Source organism: Drosophila sulfurigaster, chromosome 3 (assembly GCF_023558435.1).
Source record: "Drosophila sulfurigaster albostrigata strain 15112-1811.04 chromosome 3, ASM2355843v2, whole genome shotgun sequence".
Lineage (NCBI taxonomy): Eukaryota > Metazoa > Arthropoda > Insecta > Diptera > Drosophilidae > Drosophila > Drosophila sulfurigaster.
The window spans coordinates 1201050-1224699 of NC_084883.1; the positions used below are offsets into that span (position 1 = coordinate 1201050).

At 43.0% G+C, this 23650-nt stretch overlaps 5 protein-coding genes across 6 annotated transcripts; 2 read left to right on the plus strand and 3 right to left on the minus strand.

Annotated features, from left to right (window-relative positions):
* Window positions 1-129: 129 nt before the first annotated feature.
* LOC133843845 (V-type proton ATPase 16 kDa proteolipid subunit c) lies at window positions 130-8511 on the minus strand. Its single transcript, XM_062277581.1, has 4 exons — window positions 8345-8511; window positions 7331-7444; window positions 2027-2216; window positions 130-1958 (listed from the first exon to the last, which is right to left on the minus strand). Exons 2-4 carry the CDS (start codon window positions 7413-7415, stop codon window positions 1754-1756), a joined length of 480 nt encoding a protein of 159 aa, XP_062133565.1. The 5' UTR covers window positions 7416-7444; window positions 8345-8511; the 3' UTR covers window positions 130-1753.
* A 392-nt stretch (window positions 8512-8903) lies between these two features.
* On the minus strand, window positions 8904-11323 carry LOC133843846 (heat shock protein 75 kDa, mitochondrial). The gene is given in 4 exon segments (XM_062277582.1): window positions 8904-9201; window positions 9264-10912; window positions 10914-11020; window positions 11067-11323. Coding segments are annotated over 4 exon segments (2070 nt in total). The 5' UTR covers window positions 11206-11323; the 3' UTR covers window positions 8904-9026.
* A 130-nt stretch (window positions 11324-11453) lies between these two features.
* On the plus strand, window positions 11454-13546 carry LOC133843843 (angiopoietin-related protein 7-like). The gene is made up of 3 exons (XM_062277580.1): window positions 11454-11794; window positions 11857-12839; window positions 12907-13546. The coding sequence occupies exons 1-3, from the start codon at window positions 11714-11716 to the stop codon at window positions 13043-13045; spliced, it is 1203 nt and encodes a 400-aa protein (XP_062133564.1). The 5' UTR covers window positions 11454-11713; the 3' UTR covers window positions 13046-13546.
* On the plus strand, window positions 13480-19057 carry LOC133843842 (AT-rich interactive domain-containing protein 2). 2 transcript variants are annotated; one of them, XM_062277578.1, is made up of 4 exons: window positions 13480-13772; window positions 13835-14895; window positions 14954-17856; window positions 17911-19057. In XM_062277578.1, exons 1-4 carry the CDS (start codon window positions 13480-13482, stop codon window positions 18871-18873), a joined length of 5220 nt encoding a protein of 1739 aa, XP_062133562.1. In that variant the 3' UTR covers window positions 18874-19057. The 2 variants fall into 2 exon arrangements, with proteins under 2 accessions (XP_062133562.1, XP_062133563.1); XM_062277579.1 differs by having other exon boundaries at window positions 17914-19057.
* Window positions 19058-20298: 1241 nt separating this feature from the next.
* On the minus strand, window positions 20299-21626 carry LOC133843457 (guanine nucleotide-binding protein subunit beta-like protein 1). The gene is made up of 3 exons (XM_062277028.1): window positions 21413-21626; window positions 20841-21354; window positions 20299-20778 (listed from the first exon to the last, which is right to left on the minus strand). The coding sequence occupies exons 1-3, from the start codon at window positions 21548-21550 to the stop codon at window positions 20459-20461; spliced, it is 972 nt and encodes a 323-aa protein (XP_062133012.1). The 5' UTR covers window positions 21551-21626; the 3' UTR covers window positions 20299-20458.
* Between the last annotated feature and the right edge of the window lie 2024 nt (window positions 21627-23650).

Here is a 23650-nt window from a genome sequence, read left to right on the forward strand (position 1 = left end):
GTTTTAAGGTTTAGTTTTCGATTAACTTCTAATTTGTTGGGATTTTACAATTTTTTTGTTGCATTTTTCAACGTTGACACAAAGTTGGTGTTGTTTTGTTGTCTACGTTATTGAGTTTTTGTTTGTTTGTTTGTTTTTCGTTTTGCTTGCACGACTTTTGGTTTGATGTTGTTTTTGTGTTGTGTCGGTTTGTTGTTTTATAATTTTGCTACTACATTTTCATGTTAATATTTTTTATACATAATATATATTTTATATATAATATTTGTTTCTTTACTATACAATAACAGCGGAAAAATTGTGTGTGATTTTATATAGGTTTTCATTCGGGTTGATTTGTGTTTTCTCATATTTCTCGTTTTTCAATACCATCCTTTTTGTGTTTATAACAACTCTTTCTCTCATGTTAATATGTATAATTGTTTATCATTCTTTTTGTATATATATATGTATATATATATATTATGTATATCAATACCGTAATTGTTGTTTTTGTTTTGTATTTGTATTACAATTTTTTATGTATTTTCTTATCACAAAAAAATCATAATTATATATATATATAATTTATTATTATTAATTTTTAATATATTATTCTTAGAATTGAACAATAATTAAAAATAAACATAGGACTTAGTTACATTTTTGTATGCATGTATGTGTGTGTGTGTGTGTTTGGGTGTATGTGTGTGTGTGTGTAGTTTTTATGATTGTATGTAGTTGTTGGTTGCAGTTGTCGAAGTATTGCCAAGTAGTTTTTTTTTTCTATGTTGTTCTTGTCGACTTCACCCCCAACAACAACAATTCCTATTCTCGCCAGCCGTTGTGAGCTTCCGCGGCACAACAATTGTTCGCCAGGGTGGCAACGCCATGCATGCGCGCGCGCGCTCAAACAGCTGCTACCGCCAGAGTTGCCCTTAAACAATAGCTGCAGTGTGTTTTAGATGTTTTTGTTTTGTTGTTGTTGTTGGTATTCGCTTTTATTTGATGTTATTTTGGCCCTTTTCGCTAAATTTGTTTTCAAATTTTTATGTTGCAGCTGAATGCGCAAATTTACAATTGTTGATTGATGTTGTTTTTGTTGTTGTTGTTGGTTTTTCTTTACAAACTTCTTTAACGAATTTTACATATACACTAAACATTATTTAATAATAATAATGGAAAAAACAAATAACAAAGAGCACACGTTTTGTGGAGCGCAAAAAAATAAGAAATATATAGTTTAAGAAAGAGACAAATTTGATATTTGATATTACAACTTTATGAACTTAACTGCAAAATTGATTTGAACGGAAAAATAAACTAAACTAAACAGTGCACCAGCAATTTGTTGTTGTTGTTTGTCGCAATTCGCAAAGTAAAATACACATAATTAACAAGTAAATCAAACGTAATAAAAATGTTGTCGCTGTTTGTTGTTGTTGTTGTTGTACACACTAAACCAGAACGAGAATGACAACCCTGGTGCCCAACTCCTATTTGCAGTTGCAGTTATTGTTATTTAGTTTTTGTTGTTGCTATATACAAACGGCCACCAGAGTTGCCACCCAGACGCGTGCATTTTCATTCCTTTTGTTGTCGTGGTTGGTTGATTTCATTGTTATTTTGTTGGATGGTTTACTATTTGATACACTTTTTACTTGCATTTCTTGACGTTGATGTATGATGTTCTTTTGTTGCTGGGCTGTTTGTCTACTTCTTCTTCTTCTTCGTGTTGTTGTTGTGTGTGTGTGTGTGTGTTGAATTGATTGATTTATTTCGTGTACAGGTAGATGGCCACAATCAAACCGTAGAGACCCAACACTTCGGCGAAGATGAGAATCAGGATCATGCCGACGAACAGACGAGGCTGTTGTGCTGTTCCACGCACACCGGCATCTCCCACGATGCCGATCGCAAAACCGGCTGCCAGGCCCGAGAAGCCCACAGACAACCCAGCGCCCAAATGAATGAAACCCCTAAGAAATAGAAAACAAATTATAAAATTGGGAAACTCTTTGATTTTCCTTGTCTCTTCGATACTCACTTGTACAGGGAGTAAGTTGTGGGCGTATCCAGTTGGCCGGCAATCAGGACAGCGACGACCAGACCGTAAATGGCAATGATACCCGCCATGACCACAGGAATGATGGATTTCATGATCAGTTCAGGACGCATCACTGACATGGCAGCAATACCGGTACCAGACTTAGCAGTGCCATAGGCAGCGCCGAGTGCTGTAATTGCGAAATAAGAATTGCGAATATTAATATTTTGAAATAAATAAGGAATTTTTACTTCATTTTCGTCATGTCCATCGAATCTTCTACCTAACCTACATATTTAAATTCAAGAGCCTTTCTTAAATGGGGTCACACTGACAGCCAAAGTAACCTTGAACTTTGTCCATTCCGTTATTTTGATCATTCTGTTCAAAAGTACTTCAAATTTATGCGATAAAACACAGTCAGCGCTAAATAAAATATACTGTAAAATGAACGTAACATTTTTGTTCGTCACATGACTGCCGCACATATACAGCCATAAAAAAATATGTATGTGAGTGTACATAACTGCTCAATACGCGCTAGAGTCAGAGTTGTTGAGTGGTTTCTCTCTCTTTGCTCTTTGTCGCGCGGTGTCTCTCTTGTTCTCATATTTGACTGGCTCTCATTACGATATTTATTTGATAAGGTCGCCTAAATGCAAAGAAGCTAAATTGCTAGAGTTGCCAAATAGTCTGTGCATGTGTACGTGTGAGTGTGTGTGTGTGCACGCGCACTGAATATTGAAATATAAAACCAGTTTCGTATGACGGTCAATGGTATTTGTTAAATTCATTTTCAAACAACTCATATTGTGTGTGTGTGTGTGTGTGGAGCGCTAATAAATCGAATTAAAACACGCACACAGTTACGCTCGTAAAGTGCTGGTAGGCTAAAAGCAAATGCATGCCTTGTGACTGCCACACTAAGTACACGTATGTGTGTGTGTGTGCGAGTAAAGCTTTCATGGTGTGCGGGCGTACGGGCGAACGGGAATGCGGCTACAGTCGCTTCCAGCATTAATTGTCACAGTCATGTGATTTTTAATACTAATTAACTACATTCATATTCGACTCATTCTTACGGTGTAAATTAAAAAGGCTTTGCTAAATAATTAAACGCTATCAACAATCGTGTGCCAAAGTCGTGCTGTTTTCAAATCAATATCTAATAGATTATCAAATATATATTATTATTTATTATTGCTGCTTCATTTGTCAATGTCGAAAGAGAGAGAGAGAAAGATAGAGAGATCACGCATAGATACAAAATGTACGTCATACGCACAAAAGCGGCGTCATCTCGCAGTCATAAAAAACCGGAAAGTACTCGTTTCTTTTTATTCTCTTTTTGTTTTTATCCTACTACTAATCTAAAGATACAACATATATAGATACACTTGCCGCTATCAATACATGGCAAACAAGCTAAAATCTGAAGCTCAATCTGACGTTGCATTTACCATCGGAAACAAACAAGATTTTTATTGGTCATCGTTCGGGGATTTCCAGACGCCAATTTAAATATAGCGAATGTATGCGCACGTATAAATAAATAAAATGCGTATCTGCATTTATTCAAAGTCTTTTCCCGCCCTAGCAACAAAATGGAAAGGCATCGACACTCAATTGCAATTAATCAAGTGATGTTCATTCATTGAAGACAATATTTTGCATCTACTATAGGAAAGCAAACCATCTGCCATCAAGGCATGTAAAAGTTGTGAATTAGATTTGTGGTAGGCAATTGATTCATATGGTTCTAAACAGGTTGAAAAGGTTTCTCCTACCTTTACATAAGATCTAACAGAGAACAGGTGCAATTTTTATTATCGCCATTAGCACGACAAGGTAATAATCTAGTATACATATGTGTGCTTGATTCTTCCCATACTACCGCAAATGTGCCGTTGTGTGTGTGACTAACTGACGTCACAACTTTTATCTGATTAAGATTCGCCCTAAAAATATAACAGCTGAGCTGCTGAGGTGAGCTACGTGCATCGTTATTATTGTCACTGACTGTAAAGGACAAACAGTGTGTACACACTGAAATAATGATTAAACACAAAACAAACAGACTTTGTTTTTGGCTTTGACAGCAATAATAAAGCGAACGTTGCGCTGCATTTAAATGTGCAAATTTGCACTTATTAATGAATACATCATTTCAATTTGAAAATGTGGCATTGGCTTGTGCTTGGTGCTCGTTTTAACTGATCTTTCGAGCGACAGACGCATGGCAGACGTTATCGTGGGCGTTGCTGAACAATACAATACACAAAACGCGGCGGCGGCGGCTAGAAGAGGAAGCAGCAAACAAGAGCATAGAGGAACAAAAACAAACAACCAACCAGCACATTTTAAGATAAATATAAAATGTGAAGAATAGTATATGTGAAACGAATAACGATATATGTATAGCTACATACGTATGTACACATAGCATACGTGTGTGTGAGTGACTATGTGTACAACAACAAATTGAAGCGTCACAGTTGAGTGCGCACAGCAGACTCTCTCTCGAGAGAGTGAGAGTGAGCAAAAGAGAGGCAAATAATAGCAGTAGGCAGCATCTTATCAAACACTACTCAAAAAGGAATGAGAGAATTGTTGTTGCCATGTTGTCGTTTTGTTTAAGACAAGCGAAAAGTCAAAGGCGTTGGAATGCACAATCTACACACTCGACGAACAAGACGAGTGAAAATCAAACATTGTGTACATTTGTTCTGAGCATCTTAAATTCATTTTCTGGCTCTAGTTCTAGCTCATCCATCTTTCTCACTCTCGCTGGCGCAGATAACAAAAGTTTGCAAAGTTTGTGATTACAATTGTTTGTTTTGTTGTGCATTAATCTTCGTTTTTGATTAGATAATGTGCTTGCACAGGATGTGAGAACAAGAATTGGCAGTTATAAATTAATCATATTAATTACAATTGGTTATTAATTAATCTAAAATATATATGGAGTTAAATTCCCCACCCACCAACACACGAAAACATAAAAGTTGAGTTGAGTTAGAGTTGCCACGTTTTAACTACCTCTCTATCTCTCTCTTACTAAAACAGGGTCGTTATTACACTCAAGCTCTCTATGGACATTGTAAGTTATCCCAAGTTAGCGAAAAGAATAAACAGCAAATCTAGCACGTGACTTTGCTTACAATTTTTACATAATTAAAAGAAGCACTTACACACATACGGTCTGTGCATGTATGTCTGGTCTATATATAAATATTGGTTTTACTATCATTTTTATATGTAAATGTATCTACTACTATTTTGCTACTGAGTTTGCGCACGCAAAAACAGCATGTGGGAGTAAAAAGTTGCTTGCGTGTTTGTGTGTGTGAAGGATTTCTGAAATCATTAATAAACGACTAAAACAAAAGCACAATGGAACAGACACTGATAAAAACTCAAAGCAACGCCCAATGCAGCAGCAGCTGTGACGATATCGAAAGCCAATGAGTCACAATTGAATCAGTCACAACATTTTGAGCGATGCACAAGTTATTTTGCAAGTGCGAGCTTTACATCAATTCTCTCTCCCACTCGTTCGCTTGATCACAGCGTTGCCAGACTTCGTTGCCCATCAACTAACCAATCAGTTTTATGCAAATACAGCAGCAGTTTGTGAGTTGAAATGTACTTGGGGAAACGGCTTAACAATGAATTATGCTGTTGACTTTGCATTACATAAGTAATAAGTACAGAGGCGATATCATTGTTGCCATGTCAAGACGTTTTAGCGCTATCTAATATAAATCTTGTGACACTAACAAGAAGGGTAAACATTATTTAGTGCAAATCACAAGACTGAGTTTTGATGCGTGACATAAGAATTATGTCATTGATTGTTTACTTTCAAATAGGTTGAGACCTTTTCTTTTGCTGTTGTCCAGGAAATACGGTTAAAAAATGCATGAATTAACAGTATAGTATTCTTTGATCAAAAAAGTGAACGAGGAGCGCGTGCTATTTTTTCATTACTTTCTTTGCTTTACGCTGGTGATCTTATCTTATCACTGTCAAGTTATTGGTAAATAATCCCGCCCCACTTATCAGCTAAGGTAAATAAGTAGAAATGTATGGCCTCAGATAAGCTTCATAAAAGAATCGCAGGCATGTGATGCCACTTTGCAGTGTTATGGACTCGACTTGGCTCGACGATTGATCGTCGCAAGGGGTGTTTGAGGTAACAAGACGGGGCATGTGATTACGATTATGATTATTATGATTACCATTACTGCCTTGTGAAAAATGAACAAAGCAAGCAAAGCGCTCAATCATGTGTTTGTTTAAATAGTATTTTCCATGTGAATATTACGATCAGATAACAACAATGGGATTGATCGGAAATCAAATACACGTATGTATGTTGTGGGGTAACCCGCATACATATATCAGCTGACTTATATTTACATGTTAATGACACACGTGATTTAGAAAAATGCATATGACACATACATCAACATATACTGCGTTTAGTGGAAACCTTAAGAATGCTACTGCTGCCTGTTATTCATTAAAAAGATAAACCAAGTAACGAGGGGCAAAGAAAAAAAATCATTTAGTATGGCAACACCGAAAAAGTTGGTCTTGTGACTGTGTGTGAAAAGGAAAGCGAGCTTCGCCGACTCGTACAACTTCACCAAAAGCGTAACTCTGCTCTACTCTCTCACGTACATAAGATTGAGAGAGCAAGAGCGAAGAGAACAATAACGAAAAGTGTGCGCAGGGCTCTCTCACGTTCACTGGTGCTCTCTCGCTCTTCTTTTATCTACCGCTCAGAGTTGCTGTTGTGTGTGTATGAGTAATGCCGTTTTTAGCATGAAGAAAAAAACGGCAGCAAAATTTCTAATTTCGATGCTGCCATTTTTGTGTTTGCAATAAAAGCAATTAAAAAAAATGCGCACAAAACATTTATACAAAATTCAATTGAATATTTTTTTTATGTAATAAGGGTGTCTATTAACTGTTGTGGTTAAAACATGGAATTTTTTTTTTGCTAGTCACGCGCATTTGAAATGAACTCAAACTCAACACAGACACAAGTGTTTGTGTGTGTGACTTTGGATGTGTGTGTATTGAATTTTTGTACACTTGCCGCTGCCGTCCTCCTACAAACGTATCTACATGGATACTTTTTCTTGTTTTTTCTTTGCTGCGCTGCTGCCTTTTCTTCTTCTTCTAGTCTTTACGCCACACAAAATGTTCGATTTTTCTACGCATGCAGCGCTCTGATGATTTAAAGGAGTTTTCTGCGATGTGACGATGATAGATTAAAAATGGGAGAACACTCACCTGAGAAGATAATGGCGGACGCTGCGCCCATAACACCGAAGAAGGGGCCATAGATGGGGTTATCGTTGCTGACATCTGTAGACATGTTTGCTTTGTTTTTTGTGTTTTATTGGGCTACAAATGAAAATCGAAATTTGAATTTCTTTTGTTTCTGTTGCTTTTTCGCTTATATTATTGCACTTTGATGTTGTATTATATCGGCGCGTTTTTCTTTTAGCTTTGCAAGAAACAAAGTATTTTTATTACATATACAATATACGTATGTGTGTGTGTATATATATGTACAAAAAATCTTGCGCTGCTTTTCGAACCACAATGCTGCTACGACGACGTACGATTTGTGAGTGAGAGCGCGAGATACGAGAGACCGACCGAGAGCAAAAGCACTCGCTTGGCTGACGATTGCCTCACAAATTATTGAATTTTATCTCGACTTTTTGAGTGCGACGCTGAGAGCTCTTGTCCATGTGTATGTGTGAGTGCTCATGTCATGTGAGTGCAAAAGTGTGTGTATGAGCGCATGACGGAATGAGCTCACATAAAAAAGTCCAATTGGCAATGACAACGCGCTGGAAAATTACACACGCACACTCACATACATTCACCGAGTCACATGCACACGCACATGAGTTATTTAAAACTTCTTTTTTTGAAACACAATTGACAGAATTTGCGCGTTTTTCTTCGTTCTTTTTTTCTTTCGTTCAGTTGCTGAGTTAATTTTGCAGCAACTTTTACGCTCACCGTTCGCTCACACATACGCAAACATGGTTCGCTCATTGCCATCGGCCTGTATTGTGCATATGTGTGTGTGTGTCTGTGTGTGTGTATGTCGTGGCAGAAAATATTGTACCAAATTTTGGTATGACTTTTTTGCTCGTGGCTTTTTCTTTTCTGTTTGCTTTTCGTTTTTATATCGTAGCAGCATTGTTGTTAACATTGTAATATGATTACATTGTTGATTTATCATTTTGATTGCGCCTCATATGACTGGTTGTTTTTTTTTTCACTCACGTGATTAGAAATCTAATTTAAAGCAACTCGCTTCTGTGGCTGGCCTTTCGGGTTTATTGCTGGCTGCTGCTGCTGGGCGACTGACTGCACGCTCTGCTTTTGGATACGGCACTGAACGGGAGTTCGAGTTTGCGTTTTCTTTTATAAATTTTGGTCACGGGGGCGGTTGTAATCAGCGTGACCACGGGCTTAATTTTAATATATACTACGTTATAGGCAAAATATACCGAAATATGTCGCGATCATAAAGAGTGGATGGTTACATTTAAAATGTTGTATTGGTATTTTCCAGAAATCCAAAAATGCAAGATACAAATACATGCATACCATCAATGATTCAATTTATAGCAAAACGAATATTGAAAAATCACAAGTGTTTATGAAATTATGATAGTTGTTTTTGCTTACGAATACGCTACAAATTTGAATTTGTGAAAATATGACAAACGGTCACATTGTGGAACCACATCGATATTTTTAAATCCGAAAATATCGATTTAATTTTTGCAGTTCGTAGGAGTTGAGTCGGACTGTTATTAGGAAATTTAAAAATGGAATATTGTTGCTTTTTCAACTTATTGAACATTAACATATATTATCGTTTATTTGGTAATTTTTACATTTTAACTATTATTATTACATATATATGGATCTCTATAATTTTGGAAATAACAGACTGTGCTTAATATTTCTCTAAAGCTTTTGTCAATAAGCTGTTCATGTTGGTCAGCAGCATACGAGGATCTTCCGCTAGTCCTGCGCCCACCATGGCATTGGCGAACAGCTGCTTAGTGATCAATAGCGCCAATTCGGGTTCGCTTTCGCGCAAGGCGTTCAGTTTCTTGATAATGGGATGCCTGCAAAGGGAATAAATATATTATTATCTGAGGTGGGGGAGACATAAAAAGCACACTCTCACTTGGGATTGATTTCTAGTTCGGGCTGCAACAGCGCAAAACGATTCTCTTCGGGCACTTGATGACTCTGAGTGCGTATGAAATGCCGAGCTGCGGCCATCTCCTCGACGGTGATGACACACGGATGTGTATCCAGACGTGTGGTGGCCTTTACCTTGGCCACCTGACCCTTAAGCTGATCCTGCAGCCAGGGTATTAGGCTATCCAACTCGGAACGCAACAAGCTGCCCTGGCCAAAGTCTTCGAGTGCAGCTGGATCCTTGGACTCGTTGCGCATCTCTTTCTCAACTGACACGAGCTTCTTGCTCTTGAACTGACCCAACTGCATGAGGACTAGCTCATCGTAGGGTTCGTAGCAGAAGAGAACCAGCTCGTTGCGCTTCTTAAGGTTCTCGTAGTATGGCGAAGCCTCAGCTAGAACTCGATTCGGTGCAGCCAGGTAGTAGATGTCCTTGTGCTCATCGCCCACCTCTTTGTAGTACTCCTCGAGTGAAATGCGACCTGTCTCCGACTTGGAGGATTCGAAACGCAACAGCTTGGCAATCTCCTCCTTCTCGGCCGGATCGTTGGAGGTGACAATACCTTCCTTAAGGAAAAGACCGTAGTCGCGATAGAATGCTTCATATTCCTCTGGCTGCTTCTTGGCTCGTTCCTGCAGAAAGCGAATGACACGACTCGAGATCACGCTGGACAGCTTGCGAATGAGATTGTTGTTCTGCAGCAGCTCTCGGCTTAAATTCAATGGTATATCCTCAGAGTCTACGACGCCCTTGACGAAGCGCAGCCACTTGGGCAACAGATGCTCAGTCTTCGACTGAATGAGCACCTTACGAGTGTACAAAGCGACGCCAGTGCTGCCGTCACGCGACATTTCAAAGAGTCCCGGTTTGCCCTCGGGGAAGTAGAGCAGCGCATGGATGCTCAGTGGAACGTCAGCGTTGTAGTGAAGCGTGAAGCGAGGCGTGTCGAAGCTGTTGCTGATGAAGCGGTAGAAGTCCTGGTGCTGCTCCTTGGTGGTGCTCTGTGGATCCATCAGCCACAGCGGCTTAATCTCATTCGCCTGCTTGCCGTTCAGCAGAATGGGAGAGCCCACAAAATTGCTGTACTTCTTGATGACAGCACGAATGCGATCCTCATCCGCATACTCACGGCACTCGGTCTTCAGATGCAGCACAATCTTGGTGCCGTGCTCCACGTCCGCCACCTCCTCGATCTCATAGCTGCCACTGCCGTCTGTGGACCAGCGCAAACCAGGCGCCTTGGGATCAGCGGCACGCGTAAACACCTCGACACGTTGGGCTACTATGAACGAGGAGTAGAAGCCCACGCCAAACTGGCCAATAATATTGGATCCCGAGTCCTTTGCCTTACTTGGATCATTCTTTAGCTGCTCCAGAAACTGCTTGGAGCCACTGCGCGCAATGGTGCCCAGATTGCTGACCAGCTCCTCGCGTGTCATGCCAATGCCTGTGTCCTGAATGATCAGCTGCATCTGCGGCTTGTCTGTGGTAATCCGTATCTCAAGCGGGCGATCCTTGGCGGCTAATTGCGATTCGGCTGTGGTGCTGAGAGACGTGTAGCGGAACTTTTCCAGGGCATCGCTAGCATTCGAGATCAACTCGCGTACAAATACCTCGTGATCTGAGTAGAGGGGAACGTGCTACAATGTCCAGCAATTGACGGGTTTCCGCTTGGAACTCGTGCTTATCGACAGTCTTCGAACTCTCTGCTGCAGTGGCCAAATGCCGCTTCGGTAGAGCTGTCAGCAATAAGATGTAGAAGTTTTTGGTTTGTATTGTAAGTGCACAGCTCACCTGTCGTTTGTTGTACCAAGAGAGGAGCCGCTCGAGTCCAACTCAGAGTGCGATTTGTTTGCCGGCAAACGCTGGCCAAGCGAATTACTTGACGAGACTTTAGAAGTCCTCCAAAAGCACGCACGCTCATTTTTATCTATGTCTTACAACACGAACTTTTGTCGAATTTATAAAAGTAAAACACTTTTGTTTCTTTTTTGAAAACTAATTGGAAATATGTGTTATTTAACTGTCCGGTCGCACATGTGTTGCGATTGTCAATAACATGTGTAATCGATAACTCTTTTGTTATCGCAGTACTTGTTTAGGGTGTGACCAGCTTAAGCGACATATAAAATTCGTTATTCTTTATTATTTAAATAAATGTTTGTGCTTGTATTCAACGAATTTTATTATAATAAAAGCTGTATTAAGAATTCAAATAATATTTGTTAACAGCTATTTGAATATCTTAACATTAAATTGTGGAGAAATTCAAATTGATAAGCTAATGTAGCATAGCTGGCATTTGACCCTATTATGAGTCTTATCATTGTTTGTAATTTTGCACAAACTCGGCAGATTAAGAAAACTATTAATTTCTGCTGTTAGTAGATTAAACATATTCAACGCTAGTTGAACTACAATTTCCGGCGAAAATGTATCTGCTTGCCATATTCTTGGGCATCTTTTTAGGTGGTCTTTCAACTTCTCATTCAGAATTTAATGTAAATAATGAGGTAAGAAACTTGTATTCAACCTTTGCTCATTTATTAACGGAAAATTGAGTTTATTTACAAAGCTCGATGCTGTGGAAAATAATTGTGCGGCATATTGTCTAAATCTTTTTTTGAAAAGCAATGAATTTGCAAATAACAAATTGAAATCTTGTGAAATGCATAGTAAGCAAATGTCTATTCTTCAAACTGAACTAGTAGTTTTGAAATTAAAAGAAGAAATCTCTGAAAAGAAACTTAAAAAAGCTGATGAGAGATGTACAAAGACTCAAGAACAGCTCGACACCGATCTACACTCAATAAAAAACCTTCTTTATCACCTCACGAATCAATCGAGAGACGAGGCAAAGAGACTCAAGGAACAGCAAAAACAAATCGGAGATTATAGGGATTTAATTGAAGAAAAGAACGATATAATTCGAGTCTTACAATCTAAATTGGAAATCTATGAATACTCAGCAAAGATATTGAATTTTAATGTTTCATTAATTCCACCAGCGCCTATGATAAAGCATGAGATACCTGAACAGCAAATTAAAATTTATGAAACTAGTTGCTTGAGTATGGGAAACTCTTCAGATATTTTGGAAATCCAAGTACCAGGAATGCAACCATTTTCTGTGGCATGCGATGGAGATACTGCTGGACCTGGATGGACTGTAATTCAACGAAGAGTTGACAATAGTGAGTACTTTAATCGTAGCTGGAATGAATACCGAAATGGCTTTGGAGATCTGGAGAAAAGCTTCTTCATGGGATTGGAAAAGATTCATCATATCACAAAATCACAGAACTATGAACTATATATACATCTGGAGAGTTTTAACGGTTCTGTTCGCTATGCACGTTATAATAAGTTTGGTATTGGAAACGAAACGGATGCCTATGAACTAAAAGACTTGGGAGCGTATTCTGGTGATGCTGGCGATGCGCTAGTTCAAAATATAAATATGAAGTTTACAACTTTCGATCGGGATAATGATAAATTTTATAGCAATTGCGCCAGTGAGCGCGATGGTGGCTGGTGGTATAATCAATGTGCTCGATCGTAAGTACTAGTAAATTATTCGACTTTTACAAATACGCTTAATGTATATATATCTAATTATTTTAAGAAATCTAAATGGACGTTACTATGAAAGCGAAATGGATGTATGGGCAGGCATTTGGTGGTGGAATTGGCAAGAAACGCGCACTCTGAAAGCAGTGCATATGCTGATAAGGCCAACGAATACGACTATAGTGAAAAACTAATTGTTATTTAAATGGGAAGTTTTGTAAGTAAATAAAAATAGTTGTCAACTGTTCAAATAAACTTTTTTGAATAATTTGCTTATTTCTTACATTTACGGAAAACAAAAGTACATAATATTAGTTTGTGCTTTTTAAATTCTGTAAAAATTAAAATTTGTATATTACTAGCGATATTTATTTTCGAAATCGGTAGTCCAGCACATATTTACAATCAGTGTAATTGTGAAAGGCGCAAAAATACCGAATGTATATTTTTGGAAATACAAGTTACGGTCACATTAAATGCAACCCTGCTTGTGGAAGCGCGTCGTCTGCGCGTTTTGTAGCTCGTAGTTTTTTTGTTTAATTTTTAACTACTATAAGTGAACGTGTGCGTGGTTTTGACTTAAAAGAATGTATTACGCGTATTACCGTTGCAACTAAACCCACATAAAATGACCTCCATTGATAGTGTACGTGTACTGCTGCAATCGCTGCCAGCAGCAGCGCCCTCTGTCAGCAGCAACAACAACGCGCTGCAAAATGAGTTGACGCCGGCAAAACTTGGCGCTGCTGCAACTCCATTGCGCGCGAGAAACGCGCAGCAGCAACAATATCAGCAATATGCTCCACAGCAGCTGTTTTACGGCAACACGCCGGAAAAATCAACGCCAGGAGTAAACGGTCAAGGGCAAGGAGCGCCAGAAGAATTCTGGCGGGATCTGCATCAGTTTCACGAGCGGCGAGGGTAAATCTTTGATCTTTAACTTAATATCTCATTTTATTAAATATAAACGCATATGTTAATAGCACGCCACTGACGCAGGCGGCCAAGATCAGTGGACAACACGTGGATCTGTATCGACTTTACCAGGAGGTGACCGAACGCGGTGGCTTCAACAAGGTGAACATGCGCGATGAGTGGGACGAGGTTTATAGTGCATTGGACACGCTGCGCGAGCGCTGTGTGAATGGCACCGCCGGCATCAAGCACATCTATCGTCGCTACCTCGACAAATACGAACGTTTGAATTTCCACGGCGAGGATCCCGACAAATTGGAGGCTCTGGAAGCGGCCATCGAGTGCGCAGAATTGGGCGCCAGCGCAAGAGCACGCTCTCGTGCCTTGGCCAGCGGCGGTGGTGTTGGCAGTGGCCTGGGACTTTCCGGAGGTGGCTTGGGCAGCATGTTTGGAAATGCGCATTCCACTTTGACGGCGGTGCCGATGGCCTACAATCAGCGGCAGCACATAGTGAATGCGGATCGCCGGCGGCAGTACAAGATGTCCACACAGCTACACAAGCACAGCAGCTATGAGAAACTATTGCTGTCGCTCATCTCACCGCTACCCAACGAGCAGGACTTTGCCATCAATGTGTGTACGTTGATGGCCAACGAGCCGCGTCCCACGTTGCAGCTGAGTGAGTGCCCTAAGCTGCTGGACGTGCTGCTGGCACATCTGGGCGTCTATGCGGATTACACGATGCGTCAGCTCTTCCAGCATGGACACAACACGGCTGGCGTGCAGGTGCGACGTCATTCGAAGCTCAATTTCTGGCGCGATCTGTTGTACGACAAGCCACAGATATTGGACTTGTATACGGATGAGCAGGCGTGGCTGGACAACGGTCTGATTAGCAAGGATGTCGACGCTGCTGGCAATTTGGAGCAGCTGTCGGATGAGTTTGACTTTGAGCTGGACTTTTTGAACCTGCGTCGCAGCCATGGCACCGACGAACGCATTGGACAGCGTGTGCTGCAGATTGTGCAGCTGTTGCGCAGCCTGAGCTTTCATCAGGAGAATGTGACGCTGCTTTCAGCGAATCGTACGCTGTGGCGATACCTGGTGATGGGCGCCAATGTACGCTGGAGTAAGTTCAGCATAGCGATTATAATCATTTCGTATTCTAAACTCTTTTTGCTTTGCAGGCAACATTCACATTCAGGCCTTGGAGACGGCTGGGAATCTGGCGCAGCAATTCGAGCTGCTCGATCCCGCCACAGACGAGTTGTCGCGCAATTTGCTGTCCACGCTGTGCGAGGGCATCGAGTCCAACGATCGCGCCGTCATCATCAGCTGCCTGGAGATACTTTATAAACTGTGTGGACGCGAGGGCAACGCCCAGCATATAAGTCGCTGCCTGGGCTTGGATTTCTATCAGCGTGTCATGCTTCTGCTCTCGCTCACCGATGTCATGCTGCTGATCTTTACGCTGGAGGCGATTTATGCGCTCAGTGCGCTGGGTGCACGTCCCTGCTCCATGCTGATGCAGGTGCGTGGCCTGTTGGATCAACTTGTGGCGCTGCTCACTGTGGAGGCGCAATCCTACGGCGCTGCTGGCTGCATTTTGATGCGCGTTGTCGAGGTGGTGCCTGGGAATATGCTGCCCACAATGACGCAGCCAATGCCAAGCAACCAATTGACGCAAATGATGACAGTGAAGCAACCGCATCCCCAACCGCAACCAGCTCCCATTGTGGCAGCTCTGCCTCCGCCTGCTCCCACCCAAGTGCAAGTGTTGCCACCGCAGACTGAAGCCGTCTCGGTGCCCGTCTCAATTGTGCCTGCCCCCAATCCAGCGCCGCCTGCGCTGCCTGTGCCGAGTCTGCCGCAGGTGCAGCTGCCCATGCCCAGCTTGCCTCAAGTGCAGCTGCCGCCAGCTGTGCTGCAAGCCGCCGCCGCCGCCGCAGCCACATCCTCCCAAGCAGCAACCGCGACTATTTTGCCCGCTGCTCCCTCGGCGCCGCAGAGTTTTACCCACGAGGACGAGACGTATGCGCTCGCCTGGCTGGGCGCCACTTACGAGCGTGCTGGCAATGGACACGAGCATCGCGTGGAGCAGCAGGAGCTGTACACCATATATTTGTCGCACTGCCAGAAGGCGGGCAAACATTCGGTTGTGAATCGCGTGCAATTCCCCCGTCTTGTGCGACTCATCTTCAATCCTACCGTGGGACCAGCCATTGTGCGCCAGGTGGATGGCACCGATCTGCCCGGAACACACTATATTGGTATCCGCATGCGTGCCCAGCCGCTGCCCATGCAACAGCACAAAGCAGCGCCGGCGGTCGTAGCTACAGCTCCAGCAACTGTGGCAACTGTTGTTGCCGCTAAGAAGGATGCCGTTGGCAAAGCGGAGCCAGCTGCTGGCGAGGCACAAGAGGAAGCGACGACAGCGGCGGTGGCCACGCCCAGCTCTTCGCTGATCAAGAGTTTGCTCGCCAACAAGGTCAACGAGCGGCAACTGAAGCAGAAGGCGCAATCCCAGCCACAACCACCAGCACTGGTGGCCACCACGTCCTCGGCGACGGGTTCGCCAGCAGGCCAACCCATTAAGGTCACTTCGACGGCGATTAGTGCGTTCGTGAACAATCCGCTGATGCAGCACACGCCCGTCAAGGTGGGTCAGACGACCATTAAGCCATTGCATCCGCAGCTAGCGTTGGAGAAGAAACCCATGACGGACTCGGCCCCGCCTCCTCTGGCGCCGCTGAGCGGTGCTAATGTGCTGACCAAGGACTCCCAAGGACGCACACTGATCATACAATCCAAGCGCAAGCTAACCATCGATGAGGAGCAGAACAAACGCTTGGCCTTGGACAGCAGCAGTGTTGTTGGGGTGGCTGCTGGCAAGGAGGAGCCTCAGGTGACGCCCTCGAAGAATGCGGCGAATCTCTATGCGGATCTGGCAGCCTCCATACTGGAGGACGAGGATCTGGACGATGTGCCGCCCCTGGCAGCATCCACACAAGACCAGCAGCCCACACAACAGCAGCAGCAACAACTGCAACTGATTCCCGCCAAGGTGCAGCCGGCACAGCGCCAACTGATCTTTCCGGCGGGCAATGCGACTGCGGCGCCGCCACAACTGAAACTGGCCACCACAGCGACCATCAAGACGGACCAGGGACTGCAGACGGTGCCCGTCATACTGCAGCAGAAGTCGGAGCAGCAGCAGCAACAGCAACCCACACAGACACAGTACGTGCTGGCCACCAACCAGCAGGGCCAGACCTATCTGGTGGCCCAGCAGACGGCACCCGTGGCTGTGGCACCGCCCACGGCACCGGCCACGCCCACGCTGCTGGTGACACAGACACAGCCGCAGCACAATCAGCAGACGAAGACGATTATCATACTGCAACAGCCGCAGGGAGTGAGTGCATCCAATGTGCCTGGCACACAGAAGGTGATCATGACCACGGCCCAGGGACAACAGGTGCTGGTGACGACGACCACAGCGCCAGCTGGGGCCCAGCCACGCCCCCAAACACCGTCCGTTCAGCAACAACAGCAGCAACAGCAGCAGCCACAGCAAATCTTCATCAATCCGCAGCGTGGAGTGCCAGCAGCTTTGGGTGCGGGTCAGATGTCGCCTTCGCTGTTGTCGCAGCTCAATCAGATCCCGGCCACCATCAAGCTGCATCAGCCACAGCCTGCGACACAGCAACAGCAACAACAGCAGCAGCAACTGCAGCGAAGCAGCATTGTGGCCACGAAGGCGTCGCCGATTCCACAGCTGCAGCAGCATCAATCCATCATACAGCAGCACATCATCTCGAGCCCAGCAGCGACCACAGCAGCAGCAACAGTTGACAAGCGGCAAATACTGCTGGGTGGTATCAAGGAGACGACGCTGATTACTCAGACACCGGTGACGTCGGCGCCACTGCAGCAGAGTCAACTGAATTCGCAGACGATCATTACGACGCAGCCGCCGATTGTGGCTGGTGCTCTGCAGCAGCAGCAGCAGCACATACGCAACGTACTCGAGCAGCAGCAGCAGCATCATCCATCCATCATACAGCAGAAGATATCGATGCCCACAACGGTAATTCGCAGAATTCTCTTCATCGAAATTTTGATTTCATCAAACTCTCTTTAGCAGCTGTCCGATGCAGGCAAACCCAAGACGACGCCTGCGTTGCCCATAGCCAAAAAGCAGCTCCCGTTGGCAGCGTCGCCTTCGCCGTCTCTGAAGCCCCCTCAACAACCACAGCAGTTGCCTGTAGCTACCAGCGAATCCGCCAGCAAAGTCGTTGAAAGCAAGCCAGCGGAGCAAGTTGTAAGCCCTGCGCCAGTTGTTGCTGTGCCGGCAGCAACTTCGGTGACCAGCGTGATCGCCCAGCCCAATCCCACTGGTAATTCTCAGCCAGCCGTTGCTGTGCCTGTTGCCCCTGTGCCCGCTGTGCCCGTCGACGCCAACTGGCTGTTCATCTGCGATTGGCGCAACTGTCCGCGTCGCAAGTTCAAGTCGCTCAACGAGCTGCAGCATCATGTGTGCAACGTGCACTGTCCCGATCACTTGGATGCTGGTGCCGAGATCTATTGCCAGTGGGGCAGCGGTCCCAGCTTGTGCGACAACATTGCGCGCAAACGTTACTCGCTGATGACGCATCTGGTGGATCGCCATCTAGCGCTGGACGATCTACGCGCCAGCGTTCAGCGTCGCCTTGCCACGGGCATACACAATGTGGCGCCCGCCCAGCCCACGGTAACTATTGTGCGCAATGCAGGGAATGCGGCGGCAGCGGCGACGCCAGCAGGAAGTGCAGCAGCTCCGGCGACGGCGGCAACGGCAACCGCTGTTGGCACCTCTGCATTGCAGGCGATTAAACGGCATTCTGCTGATTTCCTCAACTCGAAGGAGCTGATGGATGAGAACGAGGGACCAGTCACGAAGAGCATTCGCCTGACAGCGGCGCTGATTCTGCGCAATCTCGTGAACAACACATCGACGGCAAAACGCAGCCTCAAGCGCTACGAGCCGCATTTGGCGAATGTTGCGTTCAGCAATGTGGAGGCCAGCGGTGTTCTGTCGCACATATTGCACGAGCTGAGTCAGTAACAGATTAGGTGTCTATATCTACTATATACTATTGTTTATACATACATGTATTTTTGTACGCTATTCTCCATGTGCTGCTCTTACAAAATTATCAACAACAAATTAATTCAACTAACGACACTACTTATAAAATGTGAACAGAATTGAGTTGCTAAATTAATATACATACATAATAATATTTTAATGCGAAATGTGTCTTTATCATAGATATCACAATCTTCAAATGGACTTTGATATTGTTATTTGTCTCGTCGTTTAATCGAGTAACATATTCTATTGTGTTGGATCTGCTTTTTAATATGAACAAGAAAGCTACAGTGGAGTATGCTCGACTGTGAGATATCCGTTACCAATTGTGAATAAAAGCATAACAGTGTGGTATTATTATTCAAATATGCCAAATTAATATACCGCAAAAATACTAATATATACCAAAGACTATAATTGGTATATTGGTATACAACAAAATGTATCAGATTGTCAGCCAAAGCTACTATGACCCGTAGTAAGTTGGCGTTTTTGTTTAAACAAAAGTATCTGTTAGATAACTTCTAAAATTTTTATCTGAATGCAATCAAATTTTCAGGAATTATAAAAACTATGTATTATTGCGCAACTGAGCGAGGCAAAAATTTTAAACAAACTTGATTTGCGTGCTAACAAGTGCTATCTCTAGCTCTTATAGCCTCTAAGAACTAAGTGTTGATGGTGATGATATATACTTTAGATGTATATGAATGTCTGTATTTACGGTGATGTCTACTTTTACCCGTAACATACATTTCCTCTCGACACAAAATTATAACACCCTTCTACCCTATGGGTGCAGGTATAAAAACGTATTTGGGTAGAATACGATTTCAATCACTATGAGATCACCTTCCTTGATTTTATAAAAAATCGAGACAGTCTTGAAAGGGTCTAGGAAATGAAGAATACCCCAGTTTATTTTCCAAATTTTATAATTTTCAAAGAATTTCAGAGAAAATCCTAATCACTTAAAACTGAAATTTAATGTATTTTATATTTGAGAATGAAAAAATTAAATACCAGTCAATTGCCCCAAAATGTATAGCTTTATGTTTTTGTAATCGATAATTTATTCATTATGCAAATTAGGCTTTCTGCTGTCGAATACTTCGAAAAATCTTTAGTTTAATACCATGTTCTTTGCAGGGCGGATGTATAAATATGGCTGAAATGTCGCAGCGTAATTCGATTGTTACATTTGAATTCCCTGACTTTATGCAGAATTTTGTGTTAAATATCGTCAAACAGTTGACTAATTGTTTCATTTCTAGACAATGGACTAATAGCATAATATCAACGGGATATCATAATAATATGACATACTGATACGCATAGTCTAGAATTCGATATATTTTAGATGCATGGTCTTCAAAGTTTGTTTGGCTTTCTTCTGCCTCTAATCCAATAAAATATTTCTTGCTGAATGAATCTTCATTTATTAAGCATACAAATTAAACTATTTTACAGCTGTCTACGAATTGTCAGTCAGAGAAAGGTTGATAAACTCAACTGTAACACTTAAAACTAGAATAGTAGCGCGGCTATTCACGCTCGCTTAATTGTACAGATCCCACAGCGAGATCTGGCCATCCATGCCAGCGGCTGCCATAATTGGAGCACGCCACATGGACACGGGTTGCGGGGAATAGGCAATGTCCATAACGCCGCCTTGCTTGTGCTGCGTGAGCACGGCCAATGGACGCAGACTTTTCCAGGAGAAGATGCGTATACGTCCGTCCCAGCCACCACTGGCAAAGACCTTCTGATCGCCACGTATGCGCACGCAGTTGACGCCAGGGTTCTTAATGCACAGTTCCGAGCCGCGCTGCAGCTGCATCGATTGCCGTTGATAGCTGAAGGTCGTCAGCTTATCGTCTAAGGGAAAAGAAGAGAAAATGCTATAATTTCTGACTGTGTAAGGAATATTCTTTGCATACTGGCAGTGCCGACAATGCCACGATTGGTTATGGCATCGTAGTCCACGGATATAGCTTCAGGCGCCAGGTCTACAATGTCAATCATGACGCCGGAGCTGAGATCCCAGGTGAGAAAATGTCCCGACTCGTAGCCAGCTAACAGAAAGAGCTGCGATGCGCACTCGAAGGGCTTGAAACAGGTGACGCTGCCCAGCTTTGGCAATTGTGGATCATCCGGTAGCAGCATCTGTGTGGGCGCCGCCGGATCTGTGACATGCAGCACCCCAATGGCCGTCTCCTCGCAGGGATAGAAGAGCAGCTGTTCGTTCGTATTATTGGGATTGATGTGCAGCGCTGTTCGGCAATATCCGAGGTGATTGCCAGGAATGCTGCGCTCCTTCACATAGCTGCTGTTGCTGATCGAGTAGGTGGTGATGGTGCCACCCTTCTCCTGTGTGACAAGGTGTTCTTTTGTATGGTGAAGATTTGTTATTGGCTCGCTGCCCACTTCAAAGTGCATCGGCGATCGATTTGTCTACAAGCCAAACAATGTAATTTGTTGTTATGATGTTGTTGTTGTTCTTGTCAGTCACCTGTAGATCCCATAGAAAGACTTTGCCTTTTTGCGTGCCAGCCAGCAGACGTTCGCTTTCGTGGAAACACAACGAACTCACAGCTCCCATTTCCGGGCACCGCAGACTGAACACGGGATCTGGTGGTAACACAGCCATATTAAGTAGATATTAATTAGTAAAAAGAAACTAAAGCGTGCTGCGTTGTTAGCTCGATAAGATAAATAGTGTCGGCGATAGATTGTGGTGGCTAAACGATAACAATTTGCATATATTATCGACCAGCGACAGGTGCATCTCAGCAGTGTGACCAATTTCGATACTTTTCCGTTAAATCTGGCCTATTTGAAGATCGATAACTGAAGAAACTTAGAAGTTGAAAAAAGGTGGAATATTGCGTTTGTTTGCTTCACTTTTTTTTTAATATTGCGAATAGTTTTACTTACAACTATCCTCTAAATGGTTGCCTTCAGATCTGATTGATGCAGCGTAGGTAGCGGCGCTTGTTCAGTACTCATCTGCCATGAATAATGACTGCTGCATTATTTTATTAACGAAACTGATTGTAGAACTGATTATTACTTTTTGATTTCACAAGAAGGCAAGTACTCTAGCAAAAACAATCACAAACATCAACAATTCGTTTAAAGTCGATTGTTGGAATACAATATTTGCCCTTAGAATATTATAATTAACCAGGAAAGGGAGGCAACCAAATAATGACTTTGAATGTATTTAGATGAAACTATAAGAAATCCACCACAAGAAATATGCAGTCCACAATATACGCAACTCACCACAGCCAGCGGCTTTGAATAGTTCGCCACGTAACCGGTAGAGGTCGCTGCTGCAAGGCGCGTCCCACAACATTTGAAATGCGACAATTGAAACTCATAAAACAGAAAATAATAGAAGCCCAGCACAAATAATATCAAAAATATTGCCGCACAACCACTGAGTATGAATGGGCTTAAACATTTATAGCAAAATATCATTAAATCACAAAATGCCACTGAAAGCGCCAGTGCTATTAAAAACATAACAAACTGCAAAGCCGGGCGGCTTTAATGGACTTTGACAGCGTCCAGTCTGCCCGGCCTAGACGCTAAGGCAACGATCATAAAAAGACTTGTCAGTTGTACTTGGAGTGACTGTAACAACCTCAGTCACAACTACAACAACAAAAAGAACAACTAAAAATAAATAAAAGAACAGCGTGGAGAATTATGTGGCCAAAAAGATCGCAAAATAAACATGCTATAAGCTCGTTAATCAATGCTAAGTTGACAGTTTTAAGTGGCTTTACCGATTTTATTTATTTGTATATATTTTTTTATATGCTTTTCTTGGTGTTGTTGAGACTCCTGTTGCGTCTCACTGTCAAATGATTTAGTAGAAGGTTTGCGGAAAAAAACAACGAAGAAAAATCTAATTTTATAGCAAAGAAACAATTTTTTGAAGTGTTGTAAAAATTCCAGAGCTGAAGAATTCGTACTCCCACATTGACTACGTCTAATTGTTAGACGATTGGGGTGCAACAAGTTAACAATTCCTCCGTTAACAACTCTCGCAAGGAATTCTCACAACTCGCAGGCATGAAGTGGAGTTCCTTTAACGGCAAAGCGAATCATAAAAAAGGGTTCAAAGCCTGCATTACTATGCCAAGCTCATTTGCTTTCGTTTCGGTTTTTATTGGCGCAGAAACTGTGGAGCAGTCGGACAGATAGACGGACGGAGAGTGAGAGAGAGAGAGAGAGACGGACAAACTGTGGACAACTGGAAGAAGTACATAAATCTTTTTGGCACAGCGGCCGAGGTGAAGCATTTAGTGGCCAAAACTATTTATGCATGCGGCTATGTGGGTAATCCATTTGAAATGGGTCAACGACTACAACAACTGTAGCAACAACATCAACTCCTTAAACGATTCGAATGACCCAAAAGCAGAATAAGCAAGCCCAGCCCAGTTCCAGTTCCAGAGATGTTTAAAACATATTAGCTTGTTACCTTAATGAAGTCATAAATTTTCGCTATCGGATTGGAGCATCAGCAACTCCTTGAGCCGAAGCCTCAGTCGCAGTCGCAGGGTTTCTAAGGAATTCCAATTGCTGCCAGACGTAACCAAAGTGTTTTGGCACACATATCCACAACTATATATATCCATACCCACATCCAGCACACATCTATAGTTATATCCACATATAACCAATGCTCGATAGTTAATCAGGCTTAGTTTGATATATGCTGACAGTGCGGTCC